Genomic DNA, 15,646 nt, shown 5'->3' on the forward strand with positions numbered 1-15,646 from the left:
TCTCCCTCCCCGCCTCCCGCCCTCCTGCGCCTTCCCGCCGCCCGCCCCCCGCGCACGGCGCGCCTCGCCTCGCGCCGCCGCCGCTGCCGACACGGCCGCCGCTGCTGCTGCGGGAACAAAGGAGGGAAGCGGCGGCGGCGGTGCCGCCAGCTCCGCGCCCCGCGCACCCCCGCCCTCCGCTCTCCCGGCAGCCGCCCGGAGCCGCCCGCCGCCCCTTCTCCGACGCCCGCCGCGGGGTTTCTGGCCCCCGCCGGGAACAGGTAGGCGGGGGGCGGCGGGCTGGGCTGGTCTCCCCGGGGCCCTCGCGGCGGCGGGGGGTGCCCCGGCCTCCACCGCCGGCGGCCCCGCGCCTCTCCCGGCGGCGGCCTCCCCACGCCCGGCCCCCGGTGCGGGGCGGGGCAGGGCCGGGCCGGGCCGGTGCGGGGCAGCGCCGGCGGCGGGACAATGAGGTTTCGCGGGGCCTAGCGGCGGCCGGGCCGAGCGTGACTCAGGGCTTTGCGAGGAGCGGCCCGGCCCCGCCGCCCCGGCTGGGCACCCCCGCCCGCCGTCGCTGCTCCTCAGCCCGGCGGCCTCCGGCTCTTTTGTGTTCCGGTGTCCTCGGTGGAGGAGGCGGCGGGGGGGAGGGAGGGCAATTAGGACGCACGGCGCTGCGGGCGCTTGGCAGCGGCTCCGCTTTTGTCTGACTCACCCAGCCGCCGGGCTTCCCTCTCCTCGGGAAGTGCCCGGTGCCGCTCCGGCCTCCCCGTATCGACCCCTCCGCCCCGCTTGCCCCGGGCGCGGCCGTGCCGGGGCGGGCGCCCCGAGCAGCCTCGGTGATCCCCGCTTTCGCCTTGTTTCTGTGTTTCTCTTGCCTCACTGCGTGGAAAGGGGGCTGCTGAGGTCAGTAAGTAGGTAGGTCAGCAAGCCCACCGCCGGCGCGCTCGCCGGGTTTCACGGTTGCCTTGGGTTCGCCCCGGGGCCTTCCTCTCCGCGGCTACGCCGAGCGGCGGGACCGCCGGCTGGCAGCGGCGGGGCCTGCGGGAGGGAGCCGGGCTGCGCCGGGGAGGCCCGGCCGCCGCCTCGGGGGCGGAAGGGCGGCCTGGCTGCGAGGCCCGCGTCGCCGGCGGGGTCTGCGCTCGCCTCCGCGTTCCGCTTGGTGACGGCGAGGATGAGCGGCGCGAAGTTGCCCTTGGCGTCAACGCGCTGGATGACGGGGGCTCCTTTTTGCGCCGGGACGTCCCGGGGCTAAACGGGAGCATCCCTGAGGTTGGTGGCCGAACGAGACTTTTTTTTTTTTTTTTTTTACTGGCTCCCAGCACCCCCCAAAGCGGGGTCCAACCGCCCAGCCGTGGGGGTCGTGGGGGTGCGTTTGTGAAAGGGCGGCCGCCCGCTGGGCCCCCGCTCGCAGCCAGCCGCCCCTCCCCGCCTGCCGCCAGCGGGCGGCGAACATGGCCGTGGGAGATGACGGGCCGGTGATGCTGCGTTTTCCTGACGCGGTGTCAGCATCCGCGCTGCCCGTTGGAAGGAGGAGCGGGGAGGGGGGGGCGGGGGGTGTGTAATCGGATTTCGCTGCCTCCTCCCGCCGGGGCTCGGTGGGTCGCGCAGGGGCCGGCAGCCCGCGGGGGATATAAATAGGAGCTGATTTCAGAGGGCGGCCGCGGCCGGGAGGGGGGGGGGGGGGGGGACACACGGGGACGAGGGGGACGGCGGTGGCGGAGCGCCCCGGCCCCGCGCGCCCGTCACGTCGCAGCCGTCTGACAGGCGGAAGCGCAGGCCCGCGCCCACGTGACCGGCGGCGGCGGGCGGGGGGGGCTGCGGCCCGGAGCGGGGGGCTGCGGCCCGGCCGGTGGGGGAGGCTGTGAGCGGCTGCCGGTGCCCCCCGGGGGGCAGAGCGGCGGTGGTGGGGTTGTAGGTGGCACCCGGGGCGCCGTCCAGGGCCCGGACAAGCACGGCTTTTAGGCCGTCGGGGGAGCGAGGGTTTGGCCTTCCAGTTAGGGGCGTGCGTTTCAAGTATTTGGAAGAACGTGTGCTGGCGAAGGAGCTGCGGGGGCTCAGGGTTGTAGGGGGTTAGTGCCGGCATGAGCACCTAAAGCTGGGTGTAGCGAGTGGTGGAGCGTGGTCGCAGCACGCTAATTCGGCAGTGGAGCGCATCAGTTGAGGTTGGTGTGTTTGATAGCGCTTTGAGCTTACTTGCTTAATAACAGGGCAGGAGTACGCTATTTGTGTTATATAGACATAGGCCTACAACATAGAGGACAAGATTTTTTTTTTTAGATGCTCTAGGTGGGTCATGGTTTCTTCTGACTCCCTTGACTGGTGTGTGTGGCTGTAAAACTGTATCAGAATAAGTGTGAAGCTGTTTTGCAGTCCTGAAAGGAAACTGTATGCCTGGAAGGTGTTATAAAGGTGTAAATAAGACAACTGTTTATATCTGGAAAATTAGGTCCCATGACCACCAGCAGGCAAGCAGATGAATTTTGCTTGTTTACTTTCTCCTGCTCTTGGTTTACTTTGATCCCAGAAATTTAGTTCAGCTAGACAAAGGCAGCTGTCAGTTGCAGTTGTCATACTAGTGGAACATAAGTTCACGACTTGCAGAGTGGGACTTATTAATTAAAATAAGTGTTGCTCTGTACACTGTAATTAATTCACTTTTGGCATTCTTGATTTTTCACAAGCATCAGCAGTCAAATATTTCTTACTGTGACTGTTCCTGAATAGGAAGACAACAATCTACAGATTACACTAAAATGTCTCCAGGTGCCATGTACAGTGCTTCTACTAAATTTGAATTTTGGGAGGACAAGTGCAATATTCTTACGTGTCCTCAATTTGTAGCAGATTGCTTGATTACTGTGTTCCAGTTTTATTGCCCTTGGGAATCAAGGATTTGGTTGCCGTTCAGTTTTTCTACTAACCTTGGTTTGCAGAGGTTAACCAGCAGTGAAGGTGAAGTATTTTTATTCCAAACTTCTGCAGTTCATGACAGAGACTTAGCATTGCCTGCCTTTGGGAGGCTCAGAAGTCTTGCTGTAACTTTATATAAAGACAAAGCATTTAACTGGCGCTTTTTTTTTAAAGTGCTGGCTGTGTAATGGAACATGTTCAACAGTTTAAAGTCGTTGATTTTATTTCTCTTGGAAGAGCAAGACCAGGTCTAAATTTATTTCAGAAATGCTCTTTAGATTCTCAGTTGAAGGGCCCATTGTACACGTGTTGTTGACAGTTAGTAGTCAGTATCGGGTTTCATAGACAATTTAAGCAGTGTTCAGGGCCTTGTTTTGGAAACTCCTTCTAAACATAGGAAAACAGACTTTAAATGGTTGCTGCCAGTCGGGGACTTTTATTCTGTTTGACAAATGTGTTATGAGAGTAGGAACTGCTAATAGTGGAATTAGCATCAAAATGATGCAAGATGAACATTAGTGGAAAAGTGGGACTCTTCTGCTGGAGTCGGGGAAAAAATAACCTATGTTATTTGCCAGAGCTATTAGTGGATATGAACTTGGTCTTGCTTATTCTGCATATCCCTGTTAGTGCTCAGAGGTTGGTAATGAAGAGCTTGCTTGGCTGTCAAATTGAATTTGGTCATGACCTGCACTTGCAGCTCAGTGCCCAACAAGTACATTATTTCTCAGTATTAGTATGATGACACTTTTTCTTCTCTTAAAGGTTCGTAATGATGTTACTTAGCAATACAATTGCAGTGTTGAATGGTATATTAACATCCATATAACCCTCTTTAAGAATGCTGATATCATTTGCGGGGGGGCAGGGTGAGCAGACATACTTTAATTCTATAACCCTGTAATTGATTTTGGTGACAGGCCAGCTCCTAATGCAGTTCTTGGTTTTATTTACAGCATCGAGATGACTCAGGAGACAAACCAGACCCCAGGGCCCATGCTGTGTAGTACAGGATGTGGATTTTATGGAAATCCTAGGACAAATGGGATGTGTTCTGTTTGCTACAAAGAGCATCTTCAGCGACAGCAGAATAGTGGTAGAATCAGCCCAATGGGTAAGGGTGTGCGGTTTTGGTTTCTTTTTTTTTTACTACTTTTAAAATAAAACATACAGAAGATGACAAGGAATCCCAGGACATTTTTCAGGAGAACTGCTGAAAGCTGTGTACTAAAACAATGAATATCAAAGAGAATACTACTTTAAATCACAGTAAAGATAAAAATACATTTCTGTGTAATGTGTTCTGGTCTGCTCAGCATTCAGCCATAACTTGCTTTCCTGCTTAGCCTCCTCTGTTAGCATATTCTTATACAATTTCTGTATTTTGGTTGTAACAGTATAGCCTGTCTTTAAATAAGAAGTAATATGTGGTAGCAGTGAAGATTGTGTGCAGACAGTTCATAGCTGTATACAAGACTATTTGACTAACATATATTCTATAATTTGTTCATAACTAACTTGCCAAATTCTTGTTATATAGGAACAGCCAGTGGTTCAAACAGTCCTACCTCAGACTCTGCATCTGTACAGAGAGCAGACACTAGCTTAAACAACTGTGAAGGTGCTGCTGGCAGCACATCTGAAAAATCCAGGTAAGATGAAGGTATTACTTTGAGGTTTGAATGAGCTCTGAGTGTGCAAGCAAGTTGAAGGCCTGCAGCAATCCTGCCCTGTTGCAGTGAGTTTCTGCAGAGGAAAAAGGGACAGTCTTCCTGACAGTGCTTTATGAATCTGTGTAAATGAGAACTGATTAAAATACTTGGCGTTGGACTGCTACATTTAAAAGGATATTTTTGATTTATCTGGAGAAATATTTGCTACAGGTTTGCCAGTTTTCTTCTAGGGAAACTAAAGTAGAGTAAAAAATGTGTTTTGAAGATAGTAGAAGCACAGGTCAGGAACATGTGTCAGTAATAATTGAACAGGTAGTTTATTAATGGGTCTGGACAGTTTAAGATTTTATTATGAATGCAAAACTAATGTAAATTATGCATTTCACTGTACTCAAACAGAAATGTGCCTGTTGCCTCTTTGCCTGTAACGCAGCAAATGACAGAAATGAGCATTTCAAGAGAGGAGAAAGTAACACCGAAAACAGAGACTGAGCCAGGTATGTTTGCGGAGTAACAATGGTGACTGGTGACTTAATGGAAGCACATGGTTTGTTTACTTTCTAAGTAGGCATCTCCTGTTGTGGTGATGGTCTTGAGGAGCTTTTAATATGATTGTTAAAGATGCTTTTTGAGTACTCTCTAGTCAGAATCAAGAAAAAGGGCTAGTGCCACAATAGAGTTTTAAGATGTGTGTTCAATATAAGTAAAAAAAAATGGACACCTGTGAGGATGGTTTCAGCTCCCAAACCTTTGTTTTTAGAAGTAAGGCACTCTAAAATTGCATTTGGGCAAGGTGCTCGGTTTTGAAGTCAAAATGTTGAGAATTCTACGTATTATCTAACAGTACAATTCCTGCTGACTCATGGCAGTCAAAATGGCTTGTTGCTTTTGGAGAATGGAGTTCTTGACAAATTCCATTCTGCAGAGGAGTGAGGCTGTGTCGGAGGGGAATGTGTGGTTTAAAAACACTAACAAAAGCTACTTAGGGTTCTTGAACTAATTGAGTAATCAGTAGATATAATCAGAAGCATTGTTCTGCTGGTGTAGGATACTTGCAGCCTTAATTGCTGGGTGTGAATTGTTACTTTAAGAATTCTGTTCTTGTACTGGAAGGTTGTAGCTGTACTAGTTAAACTTCAAAGTGTAAACTATTTCTTGGAGTGAGGCAGGGAGAGGCAGTTTTCTTAACCTGCAACTAATGAGTGAGTGAGTGAGTTCATATCAATTTGTTCAAATGCATATCTTAACATACTTGTTCTGTACTTACTCATATCCAAACATTTTTTCTCAGTTCTGAAACTGTCTTAAAACAGTAAAAGCTGATGTTTAGTAGGAGGTCTGTTTACTCAAGCTGAAGGTAAAATTTATTTTCCAGTTTTGAAGTCAGTGAGATGAAATTGCAGAAGATGCTGCTCAGCACTGTATAAAAGCTATTTTTATCTAGATATATCTTTGCTGGCAAAGACTGCTCTAACACCTGGTACTTAATTGCTCAGTATTTGTACAGAGGTTTTTACCATTTGCAATAAGTTTTGCTAAGTCAAGATTCTGTGACACAAACTGATGTACAATGTACTGGGTTTTTCATTAGGTATAGGCTGAGAGGAGTTTTTTGCAAGTATTCTCTTCAGATGACAAAGGTTACAGGAAGCTGCTTTCTGTATGTAACTGAGATTTAGACTTTGGTACAATATCTATAAACCCGTCTTGCCTTATTATGAATTCCTACCTGGAATGTGGCACGCAAGAGAGAGGAATACATAAAACAGTAGCAGTGGTGAAGTAATAGGTGACTTTATTCTTATTAGAACTGCCCGTAGGAACTTGTCATTTTGCCAGGTGTAAAGGACAATCTTCAGTTGCTATTGACATATTACTTGTTTTTCAGGTACTGTGGGTCACCTACATGATGGTAGTGTCACACAGCAGTATTGATTAGAATAGGGGAAAAAATCCAAAAGCAGTTGAAAATACTTATGTATTGTTATAATAATCTTGCAAGTTGAAATGGGTAGAAGCTGTCACAAGCCTGTGTAGAGATCACTGGAAGAACTACCAGAGAACTTAAATGTGTCTGGAAAAACTTGTGGAACAAAACTGCCTTCCTGAGCACATACTTGTAAATTCGTGAGACAGCCTCAGCTCCTGTAACGCCTGAGTTGCCTTTTAAGGGTTACGGTTTGGCATGGATTGTAGACAGCATAGGATAGTGTCCTTATAGGGTTTGTTGGACATCTAAAATACACAAAATGTTGTCTGTATTCAGTGGTACATGGATCTGTCTTGCAGGCAAGAGAAGGTGGCCTAGACTTCTTATAAAAATCTTTTTAAAAGTTGTGTCTGGACTCGTTGCATTTTTCTTCTCTTCCTTTTTCCAGCAGCATCCAACATGTGTTGGTCTCTCCTCTCAAGGAGGAACTGAAACAATGGTAAATAATTCACATCGCTTCACAACAACAAAGCTAATGCTTTCTGTGAGGTGTAATTCTCTAAGATAATGCCACAGTCATGGAGTTGCTAATGAAAACACAGTGTAGTTGTAAGCACAGTCTGACCCTAGCAACTGAATTTCATAACCATCTGTCAGATAGTAATAGATCATGAACAAACAATTTAGCCTTCAAGCAAAGTAGCTTGCTCTCCTTTTAATGCCTTCAACAGTATGAAGTCACATTCTCTTCTGCCAGATTTTCATTAGTAAATGAAATTTGGATATTTCCCTTACAAGACAAAGTTAAAAATAGAATTGCATCTGGTCAACTGATTTTATCTTTCTTAGCAGTCTGTAGCACAAAATTGTACTTGTTTGCTGTTGGAATTGAAGCAACTGACTTGAGAAGGTGGTGAAGTTGAGAATAGTGAAACAGTGAAGCCTAACAGGCTTATTTTTCTGGTGGGTTTTTTGTGTGTGTGTGTTGTGGTTGGTTTTTTTTCCTTCACACAGGTTGAGGTTGCAACCTGGATTCTCATTCAGAAAAAATCCAGTGCTAAGACAGTTAATTGTATCTTAACATTTGAAGGAAGAAAGGCATGATGGATATAACTGAGCTAGTTGGTTGTAATTCACCTGTCTAATGTGCTATGTTTTCTTGTCACTTGTAATTTCTTAGTTCAGCTTACTTGGTTTTTGCAATTTTATAATTGAACAGTGGCATGTATTCAGTGCAGTTGTGTGTCTGAAGTGCTCGTAAGTCAGAGAAATCCAAAGGCCTTAATGCCCAAACACAAATCCATAACTGGGTGCTATTTACAAAATACTTCTTACAGGATTTTGGTAAGCTTTTACACTTATTGAGGATTGAATTCTAATACAGTCTGAAGTATGGCTGAAGTCTGACTGAAGTCAGGCTATACCCAAAGCATTCTAGAAATAGGATTCATAGTTGCTTTTTTTGCCATGCTGAGTTGCAGGAATTCAGTGCAAAACTTAGCGAACTCCTTTCCTTGTGTTATGCTGTCAGAGCAATATGTCTACGAAGTTGCTGAGGCGTAGTGGAACCCTTCCTTAAGAAATGTGTGTGGTGGTTTGGTGGGTTTTTTTAGCAGGTATTCAAATGGAAATAAAAGATATGTGCAAGAAAAAGTGAGTTATATAGTAACCACTAAAAATAAACTGTTTTGAAAACAAGTATGTTTAAACAATCGTATTGTTTCAAGTTACAGTGTATTTTTAGCATTTTTCTTGCACTTTTGTAGGTCATTACCGAGCTGAATGATGAGCCTCCAGTCAGGTCTGTCAGTGTTTCCAGATGTAATTAGTATCAGCATGTGTATCAGAGGCTTGGTTTTTTTCTGTTGTTTTTTTCAGTTGTGTTTTTGTTTTTAAACCCAGTAACAGCTCTGTTTTAGGGAGTACTGTGATTACCTATCACTTTGTGAAGCTACAGCTGCAGAGTTGCACTGCTTATAAACAAAGTGAACCAGAAATTGAACTGAATATGGTCTTGTATAAATTAGATATTTAAAAAAATAGCCAAATACTGTTAACTATAATTCCGTCCATGTTGTAGTTTACCCTTTCTGTTCCTCACTTAATTGGCTTCAGAAGACAGCAGGCAGTGATGGTTGGCTTGCTTGTCTCTTGGCTTTCTACCAAGCCAATATGATTAGAGTTATTTTACTGTTGTCCTGCGTTCAGGTGGAGACCCTGTTACAGGTTACTCTCACTTATGTTCTGGATAGAACCAGTGTGTTTTATCTGTGATGTGTACAGTGTGTTGCAGGTAATATTGTGAGATGCTGAGTAGACAGCCAGCTTATGAGATTTGGTAGGCTCACATGGTAACTGCGTGATATTCCTTAGATCTTGTTGTGATGAGTGCATTGTTAATTCCTATTTGTTTTCACACATGGCTATAGTATTTTAACTGTGTTGCTATGTGTAGGCAGTTCCTTTGTGGCTGTTGGTAAAATTGTCTATGTAACAACTCTGTCTTGTGTTGAAAATAATTAGCTAGCATTCATGTTTCCCATGTCTGCTGTAGCTTCAGTAGATGCCCCTGATTAAACCAATTCTGAAATGGAACCCGTAGTCTCTTCTAAGCCCTGAAGTGCTCCACCTTGGAAAATAAGACTGGGGACCCAGCTGTTGGTCCTGTGCTTGTTGGTGATAGGATGCTACTATTTTAACAGTGGTGTACCACAGACATCGTGTTCATGGTGACCAAATTAAACCATATTTCTGTGTGATACTGAAACTAGGGTATCTTTACATTGTATTAATGTAAAAATACTCAATATGCCTGTTAGAGGTGGGCATGTGGGAGATGAGTTGCATGGTGCAGAACGTTTCCCTTTCTTTGGCACGAAATTAAACACGATGAAAGTTTATTCTGCAGCCTTGCATCGTGGACACCTGGGTTGGCAAGGCAATTGTAGTTCCTGAAGAATAAAGTATTTACACTTGGGAAGCTTGATAAAGCATAATAAGTACTGTCCATCTTATCAGACTAAAATTTATATGCAAGTCCATTGTGTTAGTATGCAATATAAAGATTGTACAACCTCTAGTACAGCTTTCTGCTCTGGTACTGCAGAAGTGTAGCCTAATGTCTTTCTGATGATTTTTGACTTTACCTTTTTTCTCTCTTGTTCTAATTTCTCCAGTTCTTCTATGTTGGGAGTTGGGGATTAGCTTCATCCAGTCAGAATTCTTTAATATTTTTTTTAATGCTTTCAAGGCTTTGCTCCACTGGTATGCCTACCACGAAGGTTATGCAGTTTAAGCTGTTAGGATCTTATTTTAGTTAATTTTTGTTTAGTCAGAGAAACTTCTAAAAACTTCTCAGTGTTACTTTGGTAGCCCTTTCTGCTCGCTTTTGACATGGGGAGGGTTCAAAAGTTAAATTGCTTTATTTTCATCAGGTTTTGTTCAGCTGAAACATTGGATTCATTCCATTCCAGTGTGAAAACTTAGTGGGGAAAATACCTGAAGTAGGCATGCTCTTCTGCAGCAGCCATACTGGTTTATATAAGGAAAACTGTCAGTTTAGAAAATCCTGTTCTTAGAGTGGGTTTTAATTTTGAGTGGCAGTCCGACATAGTCACTGTGGCTTAATACTTTGGGGTCTCAGAAGAGCTTTGTTCTCCGGTTTGTAGGACCTTTCTGTGTATAGGTTGAGTAGCTATTGTGCTGTGGCATGTGGCTAACTTCTCTCATCAACAGCCTTGCTGTTCCCACATGCCTTTTGTAAAGATGCATCTTACCTTCAGACTACATGTGAAGGAAATTTCCCCAGATTCATGATGCAATGCCTGTATTTCTGTGGGGTTTTTTCAGGTACCTCTCCAACACTAGGATTATATTAGTCTTTATTATCCTGGCAGATCAGTGATAGTCTTCCTTGTGCATGACGGTAATGCATCTTACAGTGGCTACAGATAATAATTTAAGACCAGAGGAGTAGTTAATAAAGGCCTGCCCAGTTCTGAAAACTTGTTGCTCCTAAATTTTTTGGCCTTGTAATAGGAGAACTGGTCTGGTGAAACTCAAGAGAATTAAACCTGATCATGTAACCTCTTGAGCCAGAGGTTGGGAAGGGAGATGATGAAGGTGATGGAGAGAGGTATGTGCCAACAGGAACTCTGTTGAAGTGATAGAACACTGTTTTAGTGGTGAGGGGTTTGCTTCATCTGAACTGAGGAAGCAGGTCTACAGGTACCAGTAAGCACTATTTTCCAGCCTTCAGCATTTGTTCAGTTATTCATTCCATGGTGACCATACAGCAATCATTTAGAGCACTTTGCCTGATGATTAACACTGTGTGATTTCTGGCATAAAATTAATTTAATACATTGAGGACTGGAATTGTACTTGCCTGGTTGGATTTGGCTTCTGTGTTAAAGGATGCCTTGTGACAACCAGTTGTCAGGATAGTATGGGATGAAATTATGTTAGCTCGTGATGTAGTGGCCAAACAACTACAATTTACAGTATTTTTCGTCTGAGCCACAGGTTGATGAAAAAGGATTTTTGTTCTCAGCTTTAAGTAAGGGGCAGGGTAGGCAGCTTTGCCTTTGTCCTAGCCATTACTCCAGAAGCACATTTATGAAGGTTTAACATGATAAAAACTCATCATCAGACTTAAATCTGGTATAAAAGAAAAGGAGAATCCTTTATTCATGGAGAGTAATAAATTGAACATTTTAATTTGGATTCAGGGGGCTGTGTCCCATCTTGTCTTGGGACATTTTGGTGCCCATTACTGCATGTTGTATACTGCTTTTCCTTCTTGGAACATGTTTTACTTGTGGGGAAGGATCCTGCTCAGCAGCCCTTTCAGGAAACATGCCTCTACAGTTTCTTAGGATCACTTTCATCGCTTTCCAGTTCCTGGGCTGCTAGTTGTCACATTTTTTTCATGCAAAAGAGGAAGTACACCTGTAGTAACTGGTAACATTTTCCCTTAGGTGGATTTGTTCTCAGTGTGTTTTGTGTTAGAGTGATCTACTAGGCTATCTCTTCGCTTTGGTGATTCCTGGGAAGTTGTTGCTTCCACTTCTGCTTCCTTGTTGGCATGTTAGGCAGTAATAAAGGTTGTTCCTCTTCTTGTTTTCATTTTCTCTTAGTGCATGTTGTAAGTGACTTTAATTATTTAGGTCACTCTTGATTTGCCCCTTCTGCATTTTCTTTTGCATCTGACTGAAACAGCATGCATGCTCCCAGGGCTCGCATTTGTAAGTTGGTTCTGATGCAGATGAACTTCCCCCTGGCTAGCTATATGCCAAATAGTGAAGTGTGTGAATATTTCTGGTTCCTCTTTCTCATCTGCGATGGCTTACGATTAGCATTTCATTTTTAAACAAATTAGCTATATAACAAATCTAAAAGGAGTTTGACCATGCTTTTTGGGAGGTGTTTGGTCATTGGTTTTTTTTAAGGCCATGGCTGATGGCTGTTAGCCAAGGTGCATAGTATCCAACAGGTTTACATTGTTTGTGATACTGCTGGTTTTTAACCTGGCTTTTGGTCACAGGTTCTCAAATAGATTTAACTGATACTGAACACTGCTTTCCTTGGGATTTGAAGAGAAGTTCAGAGGACCGTATCTGTTCATCTAGAAAATGTTAAACATCAAGACAAAGAAATCGTTTTCTCAAAAAAACAAAAGCAGCAGCAGAAATTACTCCAAAAAGTATAAATAGCAGTAGTGATTGTAGTGCAAGTGCTGTAACAGTTTTCTTATCCCTCAGACTTGGCAAAGTAGCACTGACACTGAGCTTCCCAAACTTTTTAGAAAAATGCCTATGCAAGGTGACAAAAATTAAAGGTAGTGTATGACCTTAGTAGTTTGTTGGGACTGTTGCCATAATGTATAAGTAAAGTATAAGAAAATATTGCAACTCTTGTTTTACTGCATGAAATTTTTTGGTGATAAGTACTGAAGGTTCCTTGTTATGTCTGAGAGCTTGTCACTTTTCAATCTTGTTTATATTATGAAGTCCTGACTGGGGGCTGTCTTGTTATGCAGTGAATTGTGAGGCTTTCTAGGTGTTAGTGGTAATAGGGAGCTTGTTTTTTAGAATATCTATAAACATGGTAATGCAAACGCAATTTTAAAAAACAAGTATGAAGACTAAAGATAGAAAAACAGTTAACTGTTTCTTCATGTCTGGAAAAAAAACTGTTTTCACAGGATACAACACTTACTGATCCAAAAGAATCTCAACTAACATCCTATTTGCGCACATAAAGTTGATTACAAATAAGTCCTTAAAGCTTATATACTCCATGTATTCTGGAATGTGTTTTGTAGTTTTTTCTATTTGAGAATAATAGAAGTTATCATACAGCTGGGAGTGTTCAGGAAAACTGTACCAGGAGCAGGTGTTAAAGCTATGTACAAACACACCTCTTAGCTTTCCTCCATTCCAGTTTGGATATAAAGAGGATATTAAAAAAAAAAAAGTTTGTTTGATTGACAAAAATAGTTTTTTAAATAAAATGAACGGATTCACAACAGCTGACAAAAGGACAAATTTTTATTCTTCAGAGAACTTAAGTAAAAGGTGTCTCGAGTTTGTCTGAAGGTGTTCATGACAGAGGCAATTAAAAAATGGCTCATTTTTACTGTACCTGCTTGAACACTAAAGCTGAATACAGTACAAAAAAAATACAGATATTCAGTGTAAATCTGCATGTTGTTCTTTAAATTACTGAAAGTATTGAAAAACCTGAGGGCTCTTTTGAACTGTTTGTGTTTTAGCTGTGTTCTGGATCTGTCACAGAATCAGTGGCTTGCTGGCTGCTGGCTTGGTGAACTGTTTTAGGCATCTGACTTCACAAGTGTCATGGCAGAGTAACCTAGTACTGTGATAGTAACACATTACTGAATTTCATTTGTTTCTAAAATATGTTCCAATTAGTTATATTCTCTACAGGTATCCCCTCTGTTCAACAACTTTAGCCATGAAAATATTGGTACTGTTCTAATTAAATGTTACTTGATCATAGGCTTTTTTTAAAATATTAAATACGTACATGGAATTTCTGGAGTGCTTTCCAAGCCCTTAACACCTTTGTACACCTGTATAGGTGTAACAAATAAGTGCCTTATAGCACTTGTAAGCACCTAGCTGGTGGAACTGTGGGGAAAATCTGATTGTCTTGTGTAGAGCCAAAAGGGAAGAATAATGTACCTAAAAATCCATATTCCTGATATACTTTTTCGTAGACTAGTCTATGTAGTACTTCAGACAACAAACACCAGGGTCTTAGTAGGGGAAATTAATCCTTAAGAAATACATGCATGCTGCTGAATAGCTAGTGAAGTCAAGAAAAGGAAATGTAACCTTTATTTCTTTTGCTTACTTTAACAGTTGTTACTCAACCAAGTCCATCAGTTTCTCAGCCTAGTACTTCGCAGAGTGAAGAGAGAGCTCCTGAACTGCCCAAACCAAAGAAGAACAGATGTTTCATGTGCAGAAAGAAGGTTGGCCTTACAGGTATGAGAATACTTTGTCAATTTTGAACAGATCTCTATGATGTTGCCTCTCACTAGATTAAACTTGATGAAATATCTGTACCATTAAACTTATTTGCTGCTTCATAATCCAAACAGCTTAGTACAGCTGTTCATTTTTCTTACTCTGTATGTCAGAGTAGATGAACATACACCCTTTGTAGTGACTAAGGTCTTACTTTACAACTTAATTAAATAGAATCTTCCTATTGTTTCTTTTTCTATGTACAGGATTTGACTGCCGATGTGGAAACTTGTTTTGTGGACTTCACCGTTATTCTGACAAGCATAACTGCCCATATGATTACAAAGCAGAAGCTGCAGCAAAAATCAGGAAAGAGAATCCAGTTGTGGTGGCTGAAAAAATCCAGAGAATATAAATTAACCTGCCTGTGAAAAGACTGATTGACTTTCTGTTTTGTTTTTAATATATCCTAGGAAAACACGAAAGAGCAGGTGCATGGCCATTTTCCTTTGTTCTCCAACGTTTTACTTTTAGTCTTGTCTGTCTTAATGATATTTCAGAATGTTTGGGTGTTTGTTACAGGCAGATTGGATAGATACAGCCCTTGAAAATATGTATGCCCTCCCCAGAATATAATTGGATGATCAGAAACCTGCACAGGAATACACATGCACAGAGGACAGACTCTCTAGTTCACATGTGCCAAACAGATGTATGCTATCTGCATGTTTACAGCAGATCTGCCTTTTGAGATGTGTTTTGACGTATATAAACTTTGGCTAGTGCCTGTTTTGGAGAAGGATACATCAAAAAGGTTGGCAGTCTACTTCTGTCCTTTAAAATCTCATTCTAATTTTAGTTTCCACACTCCATTGTTTTCCAGCAGAATGTAAGCTATGTGGAGGGGTCTACCATCCCAGTAAGATGAGTGTTGGTACTGCATTTAAGTCACTTATCAATTGCACTGAGAAAAATGGAAAAAATCAGATACATATGAGAAGAAAACTGTTTTGGAAAAGATTGCATTAACTTTAGAATCATGAAAACAGGTTCTCAAAGAAAATGTAGGAACTTATGAACTGGCCTGCAACAGAGTTGTCTGCTTTTCCTTGCATAGCTAAAAATGTTGTGTAGCACAATATTGTAAGATCGGTTTACAAAAAAAGTTACATATGTTTTTAGACATACCACAGCAGCTCTATCAAGCAACACGTGTCTGAGTATGTTGCTGAAGTATTAGAGCAGTTTATTATTCATATATTACTTATGTTTGGTGTGTTCTGAGTTCAAAAGAATACTAAGAGTTATTTTTTCTAGTTTTAAATGTAACAGTTGCACCATTCTGCATGGAAAACCATACCCAACATGGCTGCTGTAGACTTAAGTGGTAGCTGGAACCACTCTTGGAGGGCTGCTTTATCATTTTTAATTGTACTTGGGTGTAGGACTGTAGTGTTCTTGGGTGTATTGCATGGGCTGCATTATCTACAGCATTGTACAATAACAACTCTAGAAAAGGCAGTATACTTCACTGATGCTTGTCTGGTAATATCACTTCTGTGTTATAATGGAAGGGTTTTTTGTGATGTATGAAACTTGTGTTTTTTATATAAACAAGTACAGTTTAGACTAGTGTTGTGATAATGCCTGTTCTCATCTGT

General features: G+C 43.0%; 1 protein-coding gene across 3 annotated transcripts; it reads left to right on the forward strand.

The window, feature by feature from the left end:
* The first annotated feature begins 215 nt into the window (after positions 1-215).
* Positions 216-14,947, forward strand: ZFAND5 (zinc finger AN1-type containing 5). 3 transcript variants are annotated; one of them, XM_075725983.1, is made up of 6 exons: positions 216-260; positions 3,843-4,000; positions 4,427-4,538; positions 4,959-5,056; positions 13,878-14,003; positions 14,252-14,947. In XM_075725983.1, the coding sequence occupies exons 2-6, from the start codon at positions 3,850-3,852 to the stop codon at positions 14,398-14,400; spliced, it is 636 nt and encodes a 211-aa protein (XP_075582098.1). In that variant the 5' UTR covers positions 216-260; positions 3,843-3,849; the 3' UTR covers positions 14,401-14,947. The 3 variants fall into 3 exon arrangements, with proteins under 3 accessions (XP_075582098.1, XP_075582097.1, XP_075582096.1); XM_075725982.1 differs by lacking the exon at positions 216-260 and adding an exon at positions 1,197-1,245; XM_075725981.1 differs by lacking the exon at positions 216-260 and adding an exon at positions 1,943-2,138.
* Positions 14,948-15,646: the final 699 nt, after the last annotated feature.

The sequence above is a fragment of the Pelecanus crispus genome, chromosome Z (assembly GCF_030463565.1).
Source record: "Pelecanus crispus isolate bPelCri1 chromosome Z, bPelCri1.pri, whole genome shotgun sequence".
NCBI lineage: Eukaryota > Metazoa > Chordata > Aves > Pelecaniformes > Pelecanidae > Pelecanus > Pelecanus crispus.